The sequence below is a fragment of the Tasmannia lanceolata genome, unplaced genomic scaffold (assembly GCF_043159265.1).
Source record: "Tasmannia lanceolata isolate RefF3 unplaced genomic scaffold, GAP_Taslan_0.1 ptg000007l, whole genome shotgun sequence".
In the NCBI taxonomy this organism is placed as follows: domain Eukaryota; kingdom Viridiplantae; phylum Streptophyta; class Magnoliopsida; order Canellales; family Winteraceae; genus Tasmannia; species Tasmannia lanceolata.
In genome coordinates, this window is record NW_027518684.1 from 29,428,884 (window position 1) to 29,452,863 (window position 23,980).

Below are 23,980 nucleotides of genomic sequence, written 5' to 3' on the forward strand. Positions count from 1 at the left end.
GGTCAGCTTCTTCTCTTGTCTCTTAGCTACAATTTTGAAGAAATCCCGGATTCTAAAATCTGCGTATCCAAACGGCCCCTAAAAGTTTAACGAATAATCCCACATTGGAAGTTGAATTAGAAGAGGAGCTTATAAGTTTTAAAGCATCTCTCACTCCAAGCTTTTGCTTTATTAATAGCGAGTTTTAAATGGCGTGATCATAGGATGGTGAAACACAATATCACCAGTGTTCCTCCTTTTTCACCAGTATTCATTAACTTTACTCATGACATATATATTTCCCCACGAAGGTAGAAAATCCTTCGCTCGGCTAATAGTGGCTTGCTCAAGCTCATTGGACACTTGGACATGAACTCATGATAGCTCTCTCTCTCTCTCTAGCAGAATGTTCGGCATTGAGGGGTTCTCTCTCGTATTGATTGGGCCAACCATATATTAATCTAAACTTAGTCTGAAAGGCCTCATGTTACATGGTTCGATGCAAGAAAGTTGCTAAAATTTGGTGATCATAGCTCTCTAATCAAGATCAAGATAATTTAAAGAATTAGAGCTAAGAAAATGTACAAGCGCCCGTACCCCGCCATCCCTTGGCTTACGTCTCTCGGACATCTGTGCAATTTGAAAAGGCGATTTACAGTGGTAGAACATATTTTGTCTAAAAATACACGTCCTGTATAATAAGGTTTTTGTAGCGGTTTTGGCTGCCTGAATAATAAGGTTTTTTTTCTTCTCTTGATGACATAGGGTATCCCCACCCCAAATTTTAGGGCGGAACTATTCCCTATGGATGCGTGCAATCACCCGTAAACCACACGCATCGGGTAACCCCGGGGGATTCGAACTCTCTTCACTGGAGAGCACACCCATGACTCTAAGCCAAAGACCCACACCTACAGGCTAAAAATTTATCTACCGGTAAGGGCTTTACCAGCGATACCTCTAGCAGCGGAATTGAGACCGCAGGGCTTTACCAGCGATACCTCTAGCAGCGGAATTGAGACCGCAGGCAAACCGCCAGTATAAGTTGAAACAAAGGAATTTTTTTAGACTTCTACCGGTAGTGGTAAAACCCTACTTTCTTGTTTTGAATTTGATCCATGAAACTGATTCATTAGAAGGTCGCCTTCAAAGACACATCAGAAAAGCCGAAGGAGACGTTTGGTTTCTTCCTGTGGTGAGGAAGGTTTTGAGAATTTGTTTTCCAGAATATGAGAGGACTCTATAAGGAGGGGGCAAGAAAAGCCTGAAAAATCAGGAAACAAAATTTTTCTTTACTTTTTAGCTATTTACTCAACCCCTCAACTCATTCCTGCCCTCTCAAATCTCTCCTCTCCCACCACTCCGAGACCGATTTATCATGAAAAAAATTTCATGGTAGCCAAACGTGTCCTAAATCTGTCGGTCTATTATTCACTTTCTATCAGGTCATCCTACTCGCAGAATATGACCCACATGAATCACAATAATAACATCACAATCTCTTGAGAAAAACTCCCAAGCTACACGGGGCATCAAAAGCTGCAGAGGGGGCTTCGATCAAGGGGCTTTACCCGATAATCAAGTGAGAGAGATGCATTTTGGGCTGCAATCCATGCCTCAAAACCTCTGCTTCAGCTACAATCAAATTAAAACTCCCCAGCCAGCCAAGATAAGAAGTAGCTATTGTGTGTGTGGGGGGGGGGGGGACACCTTCATGTCAAGCATGCCATAGTTGCTGAAATCCCTACTACATGAACTTTGTTCATAAATGAAACCTTGCAGTCTAGACAAATCTCATTCAGCTTATAACATTGACGATCATCTGAGTCAATATGTTACATTTCTTTCTGCCAAAGTAACTGCATGCATTATTTTACAAAATTAACAAATAATAATAGAAAAATAAAACTCAGCAACAAAAACATTGAAAAGGAATTAGTTAATACAAGTTACAGCTAAAAATACTATTTTACAAATTTGGATCTGTTAAGTTACCCACCCATTTCTAATTTCCTCGCAAAATAAGGTTGACGATCATCACATCCTCCGCTTCAGAAATTTAGCAAATTCAATTTCTACAAAAACCAGATGCTTTCAGTCATTCCCCAACAGTAACAGCAGGATGCAAACAAGAGAAAATTGTAGTTATTTAATCCGTCCTCAGTCCCTTCATTGCCGCTGCAAAAATCTACAAATCCATCATGAAGTAAGCTTTTAAACATGGAGAATGATGGAAAACAGAACAAAAAGCCTACTGACAGAAACAAGCATTTGACATGTCATTTTGTGCATTTCAGATTGTAAGTTATGATACGGGTGATATTGTATAGACCTCTGTCGCATGGATTTGGATTCGCATGTCAGATCCCGACACAGATTCAGCAAACCCCAAAAGTAAGACTCTTGAATTTGGATATTTTTATTGAATAAAATACAAGATATTTAAAATTTAAATATATGTATTTATATATTTATGAAAAACTTAAGGGTGGAGGATTGAGATGTTAAGGATTTTATTAAGAAAGTCAAAGGAGGAGAAATGGGATCGATGTTTGAGCGTAGATGATTGAGGCACTAGGATTTTATCAAGAGATGACAGGATGTGCCTTTATAAAAATAAAAATAAAAATAAAAGTTAAGATGAAAACACATTTAAAGGGGAAAAAATATAGGATTCACACTTTAAAAGAGACAAATTCGCCTGAAAAATATATGACAAGAATCTAGATGAGTCGCACGCGAATCCAAGTTCAGTTCGCGACTTGAAACATGTAGACACGGATTCAGCATGGGGGCAAAGAATCCATGCAACACAGGTATAGATCTTCAACGCAAGAAACTTTCTTGCATAAAAGAATGCATGCAGATATCAAATTCAAACAAACAACAAACAAACTAATTCTCTTTCATGAAAGACTAAAAGGAGATATCAAATTCAAACAAACAACAGCAGCTAAAGAGAGATCACTACACACCTTATGAGGAGCCCCAGGGTGCTGGTTCAAATTTCTAGTCAGACCTTGATTGGGCCCACTACTATTTCCCTCGTGATCCACTACTATTAGACAAGATTGCCGCTTATCCTCTGACCCAACTCTGTTATTGTTCGATTGGGTTGTTTCTGTGAAGTTGTGGCCATCTCTTTTTCGAGTTGAATTAGTTTGATAGCTCTTAGATTGCTCCTTCTTTGAGAATTGTGTCGCTGCGGCTCGTGCACCAGCGATAGCCGCATTGAGACTAGATGGTTTCTCCACTTCAGTTGCTTTAGAGCTAGTTTTTAAATATGAACCAAGCGATCCTGGTTTTAATGAAAAAGGATCTGAAGGATTGGGAAGTGGAAACTTTACTGGGAGTGGACATTCAACCGCACATAGACCTCTTACTGCTGCCTCAAAGATCTGTGACAATTTCAACAGAAAAAAGTAACATAAGGTTCACAACATTGAGGACATGGGTTTGATCCAAGGTTTCTAGGAAAGAGAGAGTGAAAAGAAAATAGACTCAGCTAGCATTGCAAAGCAACAGGAAACTAATTACCCTTTTTTCCAAGTTGTAAACACCTTGATATCCTCGCATTTCAAATGGGATTAATAATTTCTGCATTATAGAAAAATGACTCCATCAAAATCTCAAAATAGTCCAGCGAATACAAAGCATCTACCACAAGCAGTAGCTCTTCCCAAGGTGTCTCAAATTTAGACCATTATTTATTGGGAAAAAAAGAAAAGAATGAAAGACATCACATTCCAGACACTGCCCACATGAGATAAAGCATACTTACATGACTTTTTTTTATACTGATTGTGAGTCTCTTATAACATCGACACATCTTACCACTTCAGGAGATATTTTCAAAATTTTAAATTATGAAAAGCACAGGAAATTTTTTTTTTTTTTATATTGGAACTCTGTTCATTTTACATTTTTTCTCACTGGCTATTACCCAAAAAAAAAAAATCTATCAACAGCCAAAAAGAGGTAAAAATTTAGAAGTGCAGATATCATCTACCTTAAAATAACTAGTTAGACCAAAATAGCAATAAAGATACACAAAGAACCCAATTAAATATAGTAAATTCTGTAAACGACAAGTAATCACTAACAAACCTGATTAAGTGATTAGAATTTGCATGAAGAAATACCAAATAAAGGACTTCATTGTGCATGTTAGAAACAAAAAAAGTATCTCATACAATAAATTTGATCTCTAGAAATATATTATAGTTACATGTCAGCAATTAAATACTAAAATACAAGCTAGGTCCACGCATGCATCAAAAAAAATTATATATATATATATATATATATATATATATATATATATATATAGGGAAATGATATCAGCACAACCATATTTTGATAATTGCACTAACTCATTTTGTCTTTTATTATTTGCAATGCTTCCAAAGGTTATTACAGACTTACACAGTTCCCAAAAAGCTCTCCCAAGCCAATTAAAAATGAAAAGACAAAATGGGTTTGTACAATTGTTAAAATATCGCAGTGCCAATATCTGAACTTTGAATTGGCAATTCATAAAAACATTGAACTTGAAGGGATAGGAGCATATACCTGTGGCTGTTCACAGAGCCAGCAAAAGTCCGTTTGCCCTTCCAGTCTCACCTGAAAACAAGAATCTAAATGAGTAAACATATTTGAGCCATATGCCAACATGAACTAGATATGGAACAAGGGAGGAAAGTTAAGCATTCGTGCCCACCCCTTCAGGTACCTCCTCCCAGCCCACCAACTCTTCACATTTAATGCACCCAACTACTTCCACACAACCTGTAACAAGGAACATTTTTTATGGCTTAAAAATTTTACCAACATGTCGAAAGAAATGCCTATTACACAATAAATCCTTGAAAAGGTTTATTGTGCAAACTTAGCAATTGCAGAAAGTTTTCTATACAGCATCGAACAATGAATACTTGAAGAGCTGACTACTTTCAAGCAGTGTGCACGTACCCATGCATGTACAAACCTATGCCACAAATATCTCCAATATTTTGAAAATATCGCACTTTTATGGCGACATTTTAATCTCAAGATTTTAAAAATATAGCGATATTTTCATTTTTATCATAAAGGGAAAATGATTAAAAAAATGGGACTTTTAACTGAAATTATGAAAAAAGGGGTATGTTGGCTAAATTATGAGAAAGGGGTGAAACGCATCCCAAGGCATGTTTTAAGGCAAGAATGCCCTTTACCTACTTTTCCCTCCACCTTTTTGAGAAACGGATGCCAATGCATTTCACAAACCCTATGGCCTATTCACCTTTTTTACCTTCTTCTTCCCCACACCAAGTGTTGAAAGTCCATTGCCTTTGGTAAAACTCCATTGTACCCCCTTCTACGATGAATTCAGCCCATATTTTTCAAAATGGACTATACAGCCCATACCATAGAATGATCCAAACTGCCCAATTGATGGGCCACAACGTAAATAGGCTGTGCCCCAAAAATCATTTCCGTAGGATGATTCTAACCATCCGATCTAAAGGACTCAGATTATGGAAACTTCTATAGCTTGGACGGTTGGGATCATCTATGGAAATAATTTTTGGGGCACAACCTATTTATGTTGTGGCACATCAATTGTGCGGTCTGGATCATCCTATGGTGTGGGCTGTACAGTCCATTTTGAAAAATACGGGGTGAATTTATCACTGCCCTTCTAGAAATTGTGTTCAATTACATACATACGCTTGGCTTTTGACTTGGTGGTAGGGAAGACCTATTGTTTCTTCATGAGAAAGAGTTTTTATATTGTGTAAACCCGTATACTCCAGCATTTTTCAAAAAGTACTGTACGGGTCACACCATAGGATGATCCAAACCATCCATTAGATGGGCCACAATGCAAATAGGTTGTGCCCAAAAAATCATTTCCATAGGGTGATCCTAGCCCTCCAATCCATAGAGAAAAATCAGATTATGAAAACCTCTGTAGATTGAAGGGCGAGGATCAGCCTATGGAAAACATACTCAAAACTTCAAACCACATTTCATGTTCTGTATTTTTGTTTGGAAAAAAATTGTCCATCCTCTCGAGTTTCTTTCCACTTTCTCTTCATCCCTAACTCTAAGCGCTAACTATGTACAATATAAGTCGTACTTAGGACACTTTGATGGATGGTCCCACTCGACTCAAAATAGATTGTGACCCAGACTAAAAAACTAAGATCTAAAAAGCACTTCAAAAAGGATAATGGATCTAATGAAATACTATTAGAATGTATGAACCACTAATTATACAATGAGAACCACTATTTATACCTCGGAACCACTACATAGTGGTATGTAATGGTTCCGAGGTATAAATAGTGGTTCTCACTGTATAATTAGTGGTTCTGAGTGTTTAAACCACTATGTATACACTCATTCTCACTTTTTATAGTGGTTTTGACTGTAATAGTATTTCATTGGGTATAAGAAGTGAGAATGAGTGTCTAAATAGTGGTTTAAACACTCAGAATAGTTGGGTATAAGAAGTCACAATTTATGCCCCGTAAGACTCAGAGGTCTAGGATCATCCTATGGAAGTGATTTTTTGGGCACAACCTATTTATGTTGTGTTCCATCACATGGACGGTTTAGATCATCCTATGATGTGGTCCGTACATTACTTTCTGAAAAACACAGGACTATACGGGCACCCGCGGGTTTACTCAGCCCGGCTCAGTTTTGTTGGGACCCGTACTGGCTGGATCAAATTTCAACTGGTCACTAATTTAGTGACCCAGACACGTAAATTACGGGCGGGTAGGGTGGACCCGCAGGTCCAGGTCACTTTTTGCCAGGTCTATTTATGTTTGGTGGTAACTAATTAATTAATTATTATTTAACTAATAAATTAATTTAGGTATTTTTTTGTAAAAGTCGAACAACTGTTTGTGAGATTTTGGAGAGTTCAGGACCCTTGGAACCACTAGTCAGTGGTTCAAAGGGTTGTAACAGTGGTTCCAAGGGTTCTAACTGTGGTTCCAAGGCTCTCAAACTAATAATTTTGAGATGTTTAAGAGTTTAGAACCATTGAAACCACTAATTGTGGTTCCTAGGAATCTTGAAACCACAATTAGTGTTTGGAAGGATTTAATGGTTGTTCATTTCATCTAAATGTGGTTCCATGGACCCTTCAACCCAGTAAATGTGGTTCTGAGTGTTTAAACCACTGTTTATAAATTCATGACAACTTTGAGACCCAATGAAATACTATTAAAATGTATGAACTAATATTTATACCTCGGAACCACTACATAGTGGTAAATAGTAGTTCCTACGTATAATTAGTGGTTCTGAGTGTTTAAACCCTTATAAATTACAATCATTCTCACTTTTTATATTGGTTTTGGCTGTATAACTTTTTTATTCTCACAATTTATGCTCTCGGAACAAGTATTAGGCCTTCTAAACTATGAACCACCATAAGATCTGAGTGTTTAGACAACTATTTAAACCATTGTTCATAAATTTATGACAACTTTGACACCCAATGAGATACTATTATAATGTGTGAACCACTATTTATACCTCGGAACCACTACATAGTGGTAAATTGTGGCTCTTAGGTATAATTAGTGGTTCTGAGTGTTTAAACCCCTATTTATACACTCATTCTCAGTTTTTATACTGGTTTTGAGTGCATAACTTTTTACTCTCACTATTTATACTCTCAGAACCACTATATAGCGGTTCAGAGGTCTGCATAGTAGTTAGAACGGTATAAATAGATTATTTAAGTGTTTAAATAGTGGTTCTGATCTTCTACATAGGGTCGTCAATGTATTTCCACATCCAAAAACACTATTCATACCATTGGAACCACTACTTAGTGGTTGCGAGGACTAAATACTGGTTCCCACATATCAACAGCGGTTGCGAGGACTAAATATTGGTTCCCACATATCAACAGTGATTCCGAGAACTAAATATTTGTTCTACACATTTAAATAGTGGTTCTGATTGTATATAGACAGGAGTTTCGACCGGGTTTTACTCTAAACAGAAACATAGAGGGCGAGAGAAAGATAGAGAGAAAGAGAGATGATGACAATACACCATAGCATTGTAAAGAGGATGATGACAATAACAAAACCATAACAAATCCCTAAGAAATAAAGAGGATGATGACTACACCATAGCATTGTAAAGAACATGTTAAACCTAAGCAAATGTATGACAATGGACCCATTAGAGAACCTTAAGTTTCCTAGCCAAAGAAAATAAAGAGAGCTAATAAAATCTACATGTTCTCAAGGGGAATTTCACACGTCTTCAATGGAGTTTTACAAAAGGCAATGGAGTTTCAGCACTTGGCATGGGGAAGAAGAAGGTAAAAAAGGTGAAAAGGGTTGGTGAAATGCATTGGGATCCGTTTCTTACCTTGGTGGAGGGAAAATCAAGTAAAGGGCATTCTTGTCTTAAAACATGCCTTGGGATCCGTTTCACCCATTTCTCATAATTTAGCCAACACAACTCTTTTTTCATAATTTCAATTAAAAGTCCAATTTTTTTTTATCATTTTCCCTATCATAAAATATCGCGATAGTATCATGATATTATCTCGATATTTTTATTTCATATTTCTTAAATTTTATACATTTATATAATTTTTTAAATAATTTTATTTTTATATTTTTTCCCGATATAAACCTGAAAAAAAATTATAAAAAATTAATATATCCCGAGATTTTCCCTTTCCAAGTACTTACCAAGAAAGATATATGTGACATAGGTACACACACACACATCTGTGTTTGCGTGTATAAACAGATAATATAAATATGTGCAGAGTTTAGAAGTTGCAAAATGAAAATCATTTTAAATACCAAGAAGTCGTGAAACCGGGTAATGCTCTGGAAACTTGAGGTTTGTTATGCCATTGGCTGCATAGATTTCCCTATAAAAGACCTCCATTGCTTCAATTGTAGCCGGATCTGGAACTTTCCCAGCCGCATGAATCCAAAGACGGCCTTCACAAAAGACAAGAGAACAGTTATATGAAAATAAAAATAGGTAAGCATTTCAACGTAGTTGCAAACACCGAAACCTACAGAGTTAGACGATTTTACAGTTTTGAAGTACACAATACAAGGTTATATGTCCCAAGGAAGAAAATTTAAATAAATATGGGAATGTTTATTTATGATGCTTGTCAAGTACAGATTTAGTCATATGTTCAGAATCAAGCATCATAGGTATTGTTCGGAAATACCATATAAAGGCATTAAGGTTATTTCAACTGTAATTGTATTATACACCATTGTATTCCATTTTCAAAGTTAGTGAAATTATAGATTCCCGAAGAGCATTTTCTTTCATCTCTTCTTTCTTCCTCTATCCAAATCATCTTTAGATCTGATTTTACATGGTATCTGTTGAGAGAGGTAGAGAAAAAAAGAGAAAATAAAGGGTGAGAGAAAAGATTGAGTTAGGGTTCTCCCCCTCACTCATGTAATATAAATAATAAAGAGTGAAGTACAAAGACAAGTATGCCCTTGGGCATTACAATAAAGACCTAAAGACCTAAAGACCTGTTAACACTCCCCCTCACTCATGTAATATAAATAATAAAGAGTGAAGTACAACGACAAGTATGCCCTTGGGCATTACAATATTTTCCATTGTATTTTGTTTTGTCTTTTATGTTCTTCTTCTCTGTATCTCTGGTGGACCATCTCCGTTCCCCTTTTTCAATATATTGCCATTTCAAAAAAAAAAAACACTCCCCCTCAAGCTGGAATGTAGATATCTAACGTTCCTAGCTTGTTACAATTATCAACTAACTTAGCTCTACTTAGAGGCTTCGTGAACATGTCTGCTAATTGATCTGTAGATCTGGTAAACACAGGAGATATGTAGCCTCGCTGAATCAAATCTTTAATGAAATGACAATCCACTTCAATATGTTTGGTCCTCTCATTTTAGACTGGATTCGTGGTAATGTAAATGGCGGATTTGTTGTCACAGTATCACTGAGCTGGAGAAGGAGGAAATCCAATCTCTGAAAGTAAGGAACGTAGCCACATGAGTTCGCCACTCGTATGAGACATAGCTCTATATTCTGCCTCGACACTGGATTTAGACATGACATCTTGTTTCTTACTTCTCCATGAAACAAGACTACCTCCAATAAATGTGCAATATCCCGTAGTGCCTATCAGCCGAGGATCCTGCCCAGTCTGTATCAGTGTATCCTTCAATTCTCTGGTGCCCATGCCTCTGAAATAACAACCCTTTACCTGGCGAACTCTTCAGATATCTCAATATCTGAAGTACAGCAGCCTTGACTCCCAACTAACTACGAGGTGAGCTCATATGCTGGCTAACAGCGCTAACTGCAAAGGTAATATCTGGACGTGTAACGGTAAGATAAATGAGCTTACCAACTAAGCTCCTGTATCGCCCTGGATCTTCTAACAGGACTCCCTCCTTAGGGAGTAATTTCATATTCTGGTCCATAGGAGTTGAGGCAGGCTTGACTCCCAAACAACTTGTCTCATCAAGAAGATCCAGAACATACTTTCTCTGTGAGAGGTAGATACCCCTAGTCGAATAGGCAACCTCAATGCCCAGGAAATACTGAAGACAACCCAAATCCTTAGTAGAGAACTCTGTCTGAAGGAAGGATTTGAGCCTCTGAATGCCACCTATATCACTACCAGTGATAATGATATCATCAACATATACTATCAACAGAACACAATCAGCCTGAGACTGAAAACTGAAGACGGAGTGATCAACTGCGCACTGCTTCATGCCAAAGCAAATAAGTGTAGCACTGAACTTTCCAAACCAGGCTCTCGGAGATTGTTTGAGACCATAAATGGATTTCCTCAAACGACAAACAAGAGATCTCTCCCCCTGAGCAACATATCCAGGAGGTTGCTCCATATAGACCTCTTCCTCCAAATCAACATGAAGAAAGGCATTATTTACATCCAACTGATGAAGATGACAGCCATGATTCACAGCAAGGGATAACAGGTTACAAACAGAAGGAATTTTAGCAACTGGTGAAAAAGTCTCGCCATAATCAATCCCATATGTCTGCGTGTACCCTTCTTTGGCAACAAGTCGAGCCTTAAGGCGCTCAACTGTGTCATCAGGAAGGTGCTTGACTGCATAAACCCAACGACAACCAACGGGGCGAGCACCATATGGTAGAGGGACCAAATCCCATGTCTGATTGGCCTGAAGGGCCTGCATCTCAAGATCCATAGCCGCCCGCCAGCCTTGATGATCAAGTGCATCCTGTAGAGTCTTAGGTAGAGGCATAGAGGACAAAGAAGAAACAAAACTGCGAAATACAGGGGTGAGAAAGTCATAAGACACAAAAGAGGAAATGGGATAAGCAGTACTGCGAGACCGAGTGCGGAGGCAATGGGAGAGTCAGAATGTACCTCAAAAGTAGGGATCTCCGGCTGAGATGATGATGGCTCGGGCGGGGCTGAATGAGCAACAGATTTGGCCCGACGCTGATACTGCTTCAATGGTAGAGGTAGAGGGGCTGCACAAGGCGCTGACGTCGGCATAACAGTAGAATCAACTGTAGGGGAGGAACTGGACACCGGAGGTGGAGAAACAGGGATGGGATCAGGAAGAACCGGAAGAGGAAGAGCAGGAGTCTGCGAGGAATCCTCCTGAAGTGTAGAGGGGGAGGGATCCAATGCGATGGACGGACTAAAAAATGACTGAGTCTCAAAGAATGTAACATCCGCCGAGACAAAGGATCGTCGCAGGCGAGGGCTGTAGCAACCATAACCCTTTTGGGTCCGAGAGTAACCTAGAAAGATACACCGTTCGGCCCGAGGATCCAACTTATGTAATCCTGACCCAAGAACGTAGACAAAACAGAGACAACCAAAAACTCGAGGTGTAAGAGGGAAAGGGTCAGAGGTAGGACGGAGAATCGAGAATGGAGAGGTGCCACCAAGGACCGAGGAGGGAAGCCTATTCGCCAGGTAGCATACTGTGAGGACAGCATCAGCCCAATAGGTCTTAGGGACCCGTATCCGAAAGAGTAGTGCCCGGGCCCCATCTAACAAGGAGCGAAGCTTCCTTTCAGCCACTCCATTCTGCTGAGAGGTATGAGCACATGAGGACTGATGAAGAATGCCTCGCGAAGAGAGAAATTCCTGAAAACCATTTGAGTAAGAGAAATATTCCTTTGTATTGTCAGTGCGAAGACATTGGATAACACATGAGAATTGATTACTAACTTCAGCATAGAAATCACGAAACACAGAAAAAACTTCAGAACGATCTTTTATTAAATAAGTCCATGTCATACGTGAATAGTCATAAAAAAGACCACAAAATAACGAAACCCAAATAAAGAGGTAGTCCTCGCAGGACCCCATACATCATAATGAACAAGAGCAAAAGGGTGTGAAGCCCGACTAACAGTCTTAGAGGGAAATGGCACACGATGATGCTTCCCAAGTTCACAGGCTTCACACTGAAAAGACCTAACAAATGAAGAAGAAACGAAGGGAATCCTGCAGAAACGCTCCATAGACGGGTGACCTAGACGGCAGTGCTACTGGTATGCATCGACCGAGCCATGTAGAATCGGATGGGACGGAGTGCAGTCAAGACGATAAAGGCCATCCACCTCACGGCCAGAGCCAAGAGCCAATCGTTCTCCCAGTCGAGAGATCCTGAAAAAGACAATATGAAGGAAAAAATGAGATAGAACAATGAAGATGCTTTGTTAATTGACTAACAGAAAGTAAACTGAAAGGTGACTTGAGGAAACAGAGCACAGATGATAATGTAATGCCTGGTGAAGGGGAACAGCTGCCAACACCAGTGATAGGAGAGGTACTCCCATCAGCAAGAGTAATAGAACGTGAAACAACATGATGAAAATCATGTAAGGATGACTGGGTACCTGTCATGTGATGAGATGCTCCCGAATCAATAATCCAGGAGCTAGAACTAGAGAGGAACGAAGCAGGAGAACTACCTGGCTGAACAAGACCAGCAGTAGGAGGGCGGCTGGTAGATCTGAAACGCTGTAGCTCATCATAGTCGGCACGAGAGACGACCATCTGATCGGTTGGAGTAGCCAGTGGTGTCTGTGAGGGGCTGTCAATAGGAGCAGGCGAATCTGGAAGGGCAAGATGTGCAGTACGGCTCTGACGAGGATCTGGAGTGTGATGCAGCTCAGGATGGAGATCAAAGCATGTCTCATTATAGTGACCCTCATGCCTACAATGAGTACAATAGGGCTGAGCTCGATTTCCACGGCCACCCTCTCAGCCGCCGCCACGTCCGCCTCAGCTAGTATCACGACCACGGCCGCGACCAAAAGTGCCTCCTCCTCGGGAAGGGGAGTCAGCGGCTCCATAAGCAATAATAGTCGAGACATCCACAGGAGTAGGAACAGTAATGCCAAGTGCACACTGCTGAGCTCGTAAAAATACCTCCTGAAGAGTGGGTACAGTACCAGACCCAAGGATGTGCTGTCGAAGATGAGTGAACTTTGGTCCAAGACCCTCAAGGAAATGAACAACACGGAGCTGATCCCGCTGTCTGGCTGCCGTGGTAAGATCAGTGGTGAGAGGCATAAGAGCATCCAGCTTCTGGCAATAGGAGACAAACTGTCTGTAGTAATCATGGACTGTAGAATCACTGCGCTTGTGACCCATCCAGCGTGAGTATCGCAGAGACGGGCGACATTCCCCTCACCAGAATACAATGCCGCAGTGTGCTCCCATACCTTTTTGGCAGTAGGGAGATTCATCATGGTGCTAGCAATGGCAGGGTCGTACTCTACCATAGAAGTGTACAAACAAGGGCATCATCTACATCCCAATCATCAAAGGTCAGGTCAGTCTCAGGAGGGGGATCACGACGAATAATAGAAATCTTTCGTCGGGCATTCAGATATGTCTCCACAGCAATCTTCCAAGTCAAATAGTTGGATCCATCAAGACGGGAAGTGGTAATCGGTAGGAATGACGCATCCACCGAAGACAAAGACAACAACGCAGCCTGACGCGGCTGGGAACTAGTAGCCATAGCCGGAGTACGAATAGTAGGGTCCTCAATACTAGGGGTATCTTCCATAAGAGACCGGGAAGAAGACTGAAGAGGACCAACAACGAGCAAGTAGAGACAAGGATGAAGACTATAAGCAAGCTAATAGACCACGGCTTCGTGAGGACAACATATGCATAAGGGAGACATGAGACAGCCTCATGACATAAAGACAAAGTCGAGACAACTCCGAGCCACAAACATCGCAATGATGTAAGTACAAATCCAGAACAACACCATGAAGATAGTGATCAAGCCGAACAAGAAAATCTAGGGCATAGCTATGACCCAAAAAAGGAAGAAGAGATTATGATAGGTCAGATTAGGGCAAGGAAGAGTGGGAAAAGAGGGTATTGTAGCAGGAACGGCAGCGATGTACTGTAGTAATTTATTGTAGCAGTACTGTAGCAATGTACTGTAGTGGGTACTGTAGCGATTTACTGTAGCAGTACTGTAGCAAATAATGGAGGGGTTATGGTTAGGGTTAGGGATGGAGAAGATGGAGGTGGAGGTTAAGGTTAGGGTTAGGGTTAGGGAAGAAAGAAGAAAAGAAAAGAAAAGAAAAACAAAAGAAAAAAAATGGCCCTAGGCATCCATGCCCTAGAGCTTTGATGCCATGTTGAGAGAGGTAGAGAAAAGAGAGAGAGTAAAGGGTGAGAGAAAAGATTGAGTTAGGGTTCTCCCCCTCACTCATGTAATATAAATAATAAAGAGTGAAGAACAAAGACAAGTATGCCCTTCGGCATTACAATAAAGACCTAAAGACATGTTAACAAAAGCAGGTAATGAGTTGAGAACAAAACTAAGGATCAATATTTAGAATCAAAATGAAGCATTTGATTGCACTTTCTCCATTACTAGTCTTCTTTCCATTCTACTCACACTTATTTTCATCCTTCGAAAATCTCCATTTAACCCTTCTTTCTTACCTTACAAAATCATATCCATTGTTTTCATCTCTAAAAATCCCATTTTCTCCTCTTTAATGCTTTAATATTTTATTTTTTTGGTGTTCTAGGCTCTATCTTGATATTTCTGAATTCTTTTCTATGGTTTCATCGTTTTCTCTTTCTCAATCCTCTCTTTCTCACTCCTCTCTTTTCCCATACTCAGGTGCAAGTTAGCATTTCTCATTTCTAAAAACCAAAGACAGGCCCCTCTGTTTCACCTAAGACCGGTGCATATTAGCACCCAACCTAAAAGAAGGTGCAAGTTAGCACCATCCACATAAAAATTTCAGAAAGAAAACACGAAAATCATTTTCCTGTTTATCCTTCCTCCATTCGAATAAGAAAATCACATCTTCCTTCCCTCATCCAAACCATAGGTTCCGGAAACTTCCCAGTTCGATGGGGAAGCTCGCTTCTCTGAAAACTCGCTTCGGAGGCTAAGTTCTTCTCACTTCTCAAACTTAGGGGAAGCGCATCCCATACACATTTTCCTTAATGTACTTCGGAAGCTAAGTTCTTTTTCTAAAACAGTGTTTTCTCATTTTTCTAATGCCGAAAGAGCGAATTTAAATAATGAGTATACTTAAGTTTCAAATGAAATGTGGATCTTTTTCCAAAATTTAATATCAAATCTACATGAATAAAACAAGCATAACTATAAATCCCTAAAACATCTAATTATAATCAGTTGCAAAGTCGTCTTTACTAATTGTAATCCCCACCCACATTAATTCTTCCTCCTAGCCTATTCTAATGCTCTCCTTTCTATTTACTTCTTTTTTTTTTTGGAATGTGTCCTTTCTATATACTTCTTGTTTGCTTCCAATCAGGCTTATTAGTTATTACATGCTTCATGTTGACTTTCAACGAAGCTTATCACACATTTCTCCTTCACTTTCTTTAGACTTTTCACTTCCCGCATTTTCTATTTTCCAAACCCTTCGCTTCCCGCATCGCTTCTCGAACTCTCTTGCCACTTAGGCGACTATGGTACAAAAGCTAACTCCTCTTCCCTCCTTGAAATCGCTCACTAACTCTTCTTTCCCTCTGTTTTCCATATTAATTTTTCCATTATTTGATTTCTCTCTATGGCCGACCCCAACTTGTTTGGGACAAAGGCTTAGTTGAGTTGATTTCTCTCTATGCCATTTTCCATTTCCTCTGTTTTTTCCAATTATTTCATTTCAGTCCCTCTCCTCTTCTTCCTTCAATCCTATGATTACTCCCTTTACAATCCTGCCTCACAAGGTGACAGTAAAACTCACCAATGACTACCTCCTTCGGCAAGGACACATACTTATGATTGCTCGTGCACATGGCATCATGCATTATCTTGAAGGCCTTTCACTCAAACCTCATAAATATTTTAAAGTATGGGATGGAGAACCATCAGGTCCATCACTTATCTTTCTTTCTTTCTTCATCTTCTCCCTTTCTCCACCAATCATCTTTCTTTGTTTCTTTTCTTTTATTTACATAAAACCTGCAACCTTGCCACCATCGATCAACCTCTCCCTTCCATACCTTCACAAACCCCACAGCCCAAAAATCTGTAACAAACCCCACAGCCCAGATTCCCTTTCCCTTCTATTCCTTTGATTAGATTCCCTCTTTAGACCAGTCCCTCACATTACCCTATCATTCTTGAACCAGTTCTTCACCCCAAAACCTTGCGACCACACCAAACTCCACCTTGTACCTCTTCAACACCTCCCAATCCTAGATTTGGCCTGTGATTAGTCCAAATCCAAGATCAGACCACATGTAACCACTATGGAGGATTGACGCATATCAGGACATCACTTTCAGCCTTGTACCTCATATCAGATCCCCTCTCTTATTCTTCCAGGTCAGTATCAGACCTAATTCTTTACCTTAAAACCTTTGGTTTGTAGGAAAGGTCTTTCCACCCTGGAAAGGCTTTCCAGGGAAAGCTTTTTCTTTACCTTTCCTCTCAATGAAAATCTTTTTTCGTCGTTTGGTACAACAAAGCAAAAATTGAAAGCTTTTTCCTAGAGAGGCATTTCTCTCTTTTGGATGCATGTTATTTGAAAAAATATGAAGATCGACTAACATTTAGGGATGATCATATATTATATTGTATTGATGTCCCAGGAATAAGGATAAATGGTATGTGAGAAATGAGCTTGGTAAAAAACTGTTGGTCCATTGTTAGGAATCGATGGAAACAGAAAATTTTCAAAGTTTTATACATGGATGAAAAAAAATAATCTTCATGAATAGGGGTGTCACTAGACAAAGATAGTCTAAATGATCCAAAGGTTCTGAACGTTAATGGACATGATTTGGGCACAGAAGCTAGATATGAACTTGTCCATTGGATTCATATCTTAAGTTCTGAAATTAATTCAGATCATGGCCATTATTTATGTAGAATAAGGGCAAATCAAGGTGGATACAAGGTTTTCAAAGTGCGATGAAAAGCTCCATTGTAAGGTCGCATCCCTTTGGAGATTGCAATCATATTGGATGTCTACAGCGCAGTTCAGCACAGGCTCGAATCTAAGAAATTAACTAACATGAAGGTTAGCACTTTGCAGTGGCCTAAAGTGAAGATTCATCTGCCCAATTAAAGGGATGGCAATGGCAATATTGAATGCGAATAGAGAATAGCTACTAGATAGCACATGGAACAAAATCTTGGAGGTTACATTTGGGTGTGCAACCCAATTACACACCCAAAAAAACAATTTGGTTGGTCACCCATATGGGACATTAGTGATTCAAAAAATGCAAAGGCACAAAAAGTCTTAGTCGTAAGTGCCCTTTTCCAATCCTACAAGGTTGGTTAGTCATATCTAACATAGAAACTTCAAAAATGCTGACCAACACAACACAACTCCATTCCATAATAAGAAAGGGCAGGTCAAGACTCAAGAGGGGTGCCCATTCTACTACTCTACCCACTTAGAACTACTAACAAACACATGGTCTTCATCTTTTTCGATTGTGGTTCCTCTCTGAGAATTAATTCAAAAAAATTCTGGATTCGAATTTGTGAATTCCATGATTGAGCTTGAAGCGAAGTGAACCAGGTACTAGTTCTCTCACTTGGAGCAGAACTCTGTAAACCTGAGGCAAGAGAGATGGATTTCAGCTAAGAATGTCGGGTATTAAGTTGGATGCCTAGGTCTTGCTACAAACCCAGTGACTCAAATTCACAACCACGGTCTGCCATTCATTCAAATTTCAACCAATTTGTGAAAACTTAACCATGCCCACTGCCTTACAGCAGAACTTAGGGTTTAAATAGGCCAGCTGATATAAGGCAGAAAACACCAAGAATTCCAGCAGAAATTTCTAAAGAAATCAAACCTCCATGGAAAAGGCAAAAGACAGCTTCCCGAAGAAGAAAACCCTAGCTCTCTCGTTACCAAAAACCATCCCAAACATGTAATCCAGAAGATAAATCCAAAAAACTCCAAACAGGAAATCATAAAAATTTCAAAAGGTATGGCCTGGGAAAGAACAAAATCGATCAAAGAAAAGAGGGAAATCCAAGCACGACATCTTTTTCCCCTTCTTCCTGCAGAGATATCTACGTGTTTTGGGCTCCCTTTACCCTCAAAAATTAAACTTTTGTCGTCCTCATCTGAACCTCATCATCTTGATAGAGGAGGAAATCCGAGCATGTCTAAAGCTGTGACAAGATATTTCTTTCCAAATTTAAAGGAAACCCGCATCCTAGCTTTTAAGGTGGAAAGATTTTAGATGATTTAGGCGTGCTTTCCTAGGCGGACAACGCTTTCCACCCCCAAAAAACTTTCCTTCTACAACCAAACACTGGAAAGCGGTTAAAACATGGAAAAGGCTTTCCTTTCCATCATTTTCCACCGCATTCCTCCAAACCAAACAGGCCCTTAAAGCCTTCCTCTGCAGGAAACTACTAAGCTGATTGCATCATAACAATTAAATTTTTGGATTGTTCCATAGTTAACTCTTACTATCAGTCCACTAAAGCCCAACAATCATTATCGTGGACCTTAAAATGGTAAGCAAAATCTTCTAGAAGCCATTCTCATCTTCTGTTAGAAAGTTCTACTAGCTATTTCCAGAAGAGTCCACTTACTCCTGTAAAAATCCATAACACTCCCCCCTTTTGAAATTCACATATCTAGAGCTTCAACAATAACATAATTACTACAGATTTGATTCTAGAAATTTACCATAGTGCTTTGAGTTGGCTATCCTACATCAAATTGGTATCAGAGCTGCAACATTAGTCATTGGCATTCATTCAGCATCAAATTGGTATCAGGGTTGCTTGAATAGGGGTTCAATGGCATCCATCCTAGATCAGTGGGGTGGAGAGATACTTCTAAATAAAAGAAGACCTATCGTTGGGAGAAAAACATAATTATGAAGTATGGAATATGAAGGATTAATACATTATTGTCTGGATTAACTCCTATCTATCTCTTTAGAAGTGCTAACCTGGTCCTGAATATTACATTGGCACGAGATCTAGGGGAGTATCTTGAAGATTTGTTTGTGCAACAGTATGGAGACATATCATGCAACTTCAGAAAGAAGTATATAAATGTCAAAAGGCTGTCTATCAATGTGTGAGTATCTTCTGAAGATGAAAAACATGTTTGATCAATTTGTTGCTAACAAACACTGATGAGAAAGATTAAGTTCGTTACACCTTGAACGGGCTTAGCAATGAGTATGATATCTTTAGTACATTTTTTTTTTTTTTTTGGAATTGTCGTCTTTAGTACGTTTTTGCTGACTAGATCTGATCCTCTATAGTTTTTTTGACGTAGAAGTACTTCTCCAGTATGACCTTCTTCTTTAGTTAATGAAGGCAGACCACTCAAACTGCAGCTCCGGCCACATTCAAGACATACTATATTGTTGGTTCATCCACCAACAGGTTTTTTTTGTGGGGAAAGGGGGCGGGGGGCGTGGGGGTAGATGCAGACAAGGGGATGGACACAGACAAAGGCGTGGTCGTGGACAAGGTAGAGGTCACTGCCAGCATCAAAGGTATCCTGCACATCAAACCGAATCGACAAAATGCACCTTGCCCCCTTACGGTGGTCCGACACGCCCCCAATACATTCTACACAGTATCCATACTTCCCAAGGGCACTAGTGTCTACCTCATCCTATCGTACATGACCTCCAACTAGTTGCCAGATAGTGGTCGCTGAAACCACATTGCACTTGAATGTTATCATCAGTTCAACAATGATTTCCAGCAGTACTCTCGTACAGTCGTTGCTCACCAATTGGGAGATATGTTGAGTACCAATCCTTCATAAGCTTCCTTCATGAGTAGTTGATTTGAGTCACTCATCACCTCACCATTAACATGGAACAAGAGAGTTGTGTTTCCTAGTTAGAATAGGAGAGAGAGGGAGAGGGAGGGAGGGAGAGAGGGAGAGGGACGCGATTGTGTGACGTACGATGGAAGAATAAAAAACCGAGAAAAAGAGAGAGGAGAGAGAACGGTTTGAAGCATCTTACGGAAGATGAAGAAGAACAAATTATATCAGGATTATTCTCACAGGGACAGGGTAACATCAGTGCTTTCACAAGTTTACCCGTCTCCAACATCAAGGTTTTCTACCTGGATAGTGGGTATTATTACAGTTGCACATCAGATCGTCTTCAACTCGTTGGAAAGCTTATTTTTGTTGTTTGTTGAGATGAGAAAAGTGATTTGTAAGGTAACTTTGTATCTCCCTATTCTTTGGTGTTGTTTCCATATGTGTGGTGAATCTCAAGTTTTTGGGCAAAGAACTTGAGAAGAAATTAAATGTAATTTTATTTTATTTTGGAATGGTGAGATGAAAACAAAGTAATATTTAGTTATCTTTCGTGAAAGTTAATATTTTGATATCTTAGTGGATCTCTCTCAAATTCGTCCCATGGTTTTTCCCATAGTTGCCAGGTAGGGAAACAGAAGCGTGAAACGGAACGTGAAACGGAAACGCTTAACGCTTGAAAAAAATTAAAGGAGAAACGTGAAATGGGTTTTCTTGAAAACTTTTTCCCTCTTTTTATCAAACTCATGTGATATATAAAGGGAAATGATTCGCCCCTTTTGTTTACCGGGGACAGCCCCATCTAGTGTAGGTAAGTAACATATTGACCCATTTTTTTACTTGGAACAGCCCCTTTAGAGTATTTATGGCTCCTCATTTACACTGGATGGGGTTGTCCCCAGTAAACAAAAGGGGTGAATACTTTATGCACGTAAGGAATATATTCACCCATTTTCTTACTTGGAACAGCCCCCTTTAGTGTATTTATGACTCATCTTTTACACTCGATGGGGCTGTCCCCAGTATTTTGATTTCTGCACAAACCATCTTGTCTTTTTTAGTATTTAAAGAGCTGTCAAAAGGTTATTACATTTCCCAAAAAAGTTCTCACAAATCGATTAAAGAAGAAAAGACAGCTGTGCAAATATTAAAATATGGTTGTGATGTATAGCCCCCTTTGTTTACTGGGGACAGACCCATCCAGTGTAAAAGAGGAGCGATAAATACACTAAAGGGTGCTGTTCCAAGTAAAAAAAGGGGCGAACATATCACTTCTCTACATAAAGTATTCGCCCTTTTGTTTATTGGGGACAGCCCCATCAAGTGTAAAAAAGGAGTCATAAATACACTAAAGAAGGTTGTTCCAAATAAAAGAATGGGGCCAATATATAGCTTATGTAGATAATGTCTTTTTCTGCAGAACCCTAATCGTGCCATCTCTCTCTCTCTCTCTCTCCCTCTCTCTCTCTCTCTCTCTCTCTCTCTCTCTCTCTCTCTCTCTATGGCCGGCCGGAGAACTGAAGAAGGGAAAGATGAGTCTCCAGATACCTCTCTCTCTCTCTCTCTGGCATTCGTTTCACCTCCGTTTCACAGGCGTTTCCGCAACGTTTCCCATCCGTTTCACTATTTTTTTTCACGTATTGTTTCCGTTTCGGAAACGGAAACGCGTTTCCCACTCTGCCCCAGCGTTTCCTGCAACTATGGTTTTTCCCTTCACACTGGAGGGTTTTTCACGTAAATTTGGTGCTATGGTTTGTTTGTGGGTGCTCTTATTATTGTTCTTGCTTTTCGGTTATGCATATAATCAACTCAACTCAACTAAGCCTTTGTCCCAAACTAGTTGGCGTCGGCTAATGAATCCTTTAGAAAATTTTCATGAAGAAGGTGAAAGAATCTACCCGACTCAAATTGACTAAGTCTAGTCCTGACACTAGTTGGGTTCGTCTACATGGATCATTTTCTTCCATTCTCTCCTATCCAAGGTCATATTCTCTTTTATGTTCCTAGCCATCAAGTCTTTCCTCACTGTTTCTACCCAAGTTGTTTTCGGTCTGCCCCTACCTCTTTTACTCCATCAACTTGGTACGAGTCACTTCTTCTCACTGGAGCATCCAAAGGCCTACGTTGGATATGCCCAAACCATCTTAAGCCTACGTTGGATATGCCCAAACTCCGCCTGTGTTTTTCACAGCCTGTCCCAAGCCAGGATAGAGGAGGGTTGGCATTAGGTTGGCAGCCATCCATAAACTTTGCCACTCTTCTATGAAATGAATCCTATAGAAAATTCGGTTTTGCATATAGTGCAGCTTATTTTTCCCGACAATTTTGCGGACACATTTGTGAGTTGTTTTTATTTTTGATTTGCACGCAATTGGAAGGCCTTACTGTCCAGCAAGTGGTAACAAAGCAAAGGTTATTTGAGGCAACATTTTACTTGTCGTGTCTGAATTAAAATGGAATCGAGCACTGATAATAGAATGGTGAGTTTTATTGGAGAGATTGGGTGATTAAGAAAGTTAAAAAGGAAGATATTTCATATTGGAAAGTCTTATATGCACTTATTGAAAAAAATGAAAGACATGAGTAATGAAGATTGGAAGATAAATAGGAAAGCCACTTGACACATTAGGTAATGGTTGGATGATAGGGTTTTTCATCATGTATCCAATGAAACATCCTCATAATCGCTATATAAAAAATCCCATGAATTTGAAATTCAAAGATGGATCTTCAATTGCCATTCAAAAAAAAAAAGGAATTCTAGGGTTTTATTTTTTAGGACTTTCGGGTAAAAAGGAATTCTAGGGTTTTATTTTTTATGACTTTTTGAACATACCTCTGATGGGAGAACCAGAACTATTTCTAAGACAAGACGTGTTAATTTAACAATGAGAAGATAGAAATTTGAAATTTATAGAAGCTACAAAAGAAGGAAGAAAAAAAAAAAGGAAGCTCATAAAAGGAATTCTAGGGTCTTATTTTTTTAGGGTTTTTGGACATACCTCTCATGGGAGCAGGCCAAGATCTTCCCTCGATGCGTTTGATTCCGTGCACAAGCAACGAAGCCCACGGCTGGTGCATCGTCAGACATGGGTTTCTATAATTCTCACGAATTCTACCTCCCATATCTAGAACACACACACACACAGAGAGAGAGAGAGAGAGAAAATTTGGAAATTTTGCGGAGGTTTCCTCTTTTTTTGGCTCTCAGCTGAGGAAGAGACGAAATTGGGAAATTTTGCAGAGGTTCCTTCTTTTGTATTTTTTTGCTCTCAGCTGATGATCAATATAAGTAAATACTAAATAGAGGGGTATTTTGCTTTATTAGAACTTAGAACGTCAGTAAAAGGGAGTTTTTATACAGTGTAAGCCCTTATAGTCACGTATTGTAAGGCATTCCTGTACGGACCACATCATAGGATGATCCAAACCGTCCATCACACATAAATGTAAGTAGGTTGTTCCCCAAAATCATTCATCACACATAAATGTAAGTAGGTTGTTCCCCAAAATCATTTCCATAGGATGATCCTAGCCCTATGATCTGTTGAGTTTTCCATAATATAGTTCCCCTATCGATCGGAGGGCTGCAATCATCCTATAGAAATGATTTTTTGGGCACGACCTATTTATGTTGTGGCCCATCACATGGACGGTTTGGATCATCCTATGGTGTTCTCCGTCCAGTATTTTTTAATT

General features: G+C 39.5%; 1 protein-coding gene across 4 annotated transcripts; it reads right to left on the minus strand.

Moving 5' to 3' along the window:
- Positions 1 to 1,761: 1,761 nt before the first annotated feature.
- LOC143881209 (uncharacterized) lies at positions 1,762 to 23,590 on the minus strand. 4 transcript variants are annotated; one of them, XM_077384203.1, is made up of 7 exons: positions 23,284 to 23,588; positions 8,817 to 8,960; positions 4,700 to 4,767; positions 4,552 to 4,602; positions 3,517 to 3,576; positions 2,955 to 3,377; positions 1,762 to 2,054 (listed from the first exon to the last, which is right to left on the minus strand). In XM_077384203.1, the coding sequence occupies exons 1-7, from the start codon at positions 23,405 to 23,407 to the stop codon at positions 2,031 to 2,033; spliced, it is 894 nt and encodes a 297-aa protein (XP_077240318.1). In that variant the 5' UTR covers positions 23,408 to 23,588; the 3' UTR covers positions 1,762 to 2,030. The 4 variants fall into 4 exon arrangements, with proteins under 4 accessions (XP_077240318.1, XP_077240319.1, XP_077240317.1 ...); XM_077384204.1 differs by having other exon boundaries at positions 1,762 to 2,157; positions 23,284 to 23,587; XM_077384202.1 differs by having other exon boundaries at positions 1,762 to 2,167; positions 23,284 to 23,584.
- Positions 23,591 to 23,980: the final 390 nt, after the last annotated feature.

Excerpts from the sequence above, each read along its gene's own strand:
- LOC143881209 (XM_077384202.1), bottom strand. The coding sequence starts at position 23,407 with ATGGGAGGTAGAATTCGTGAGAATTATAGAAACCCATGTCTGACGATG. Across the intron at positions 8,961-23,283 it reads TTGGCCTGCTCCCATGAGAG|GCCGTCTTTGGATTCATGCG; the intron begins GTATGTCCAAAA and ends TCTTTTGTGAAG. Across the intron at positions 2,168-2,954 it reads ACCCTGGGGCTCCTCATAAG|ATTTTTGCAGCGGCAATGAA; the intron begins GTGTGTAGTGAT and ends ATGGATTTGTAG.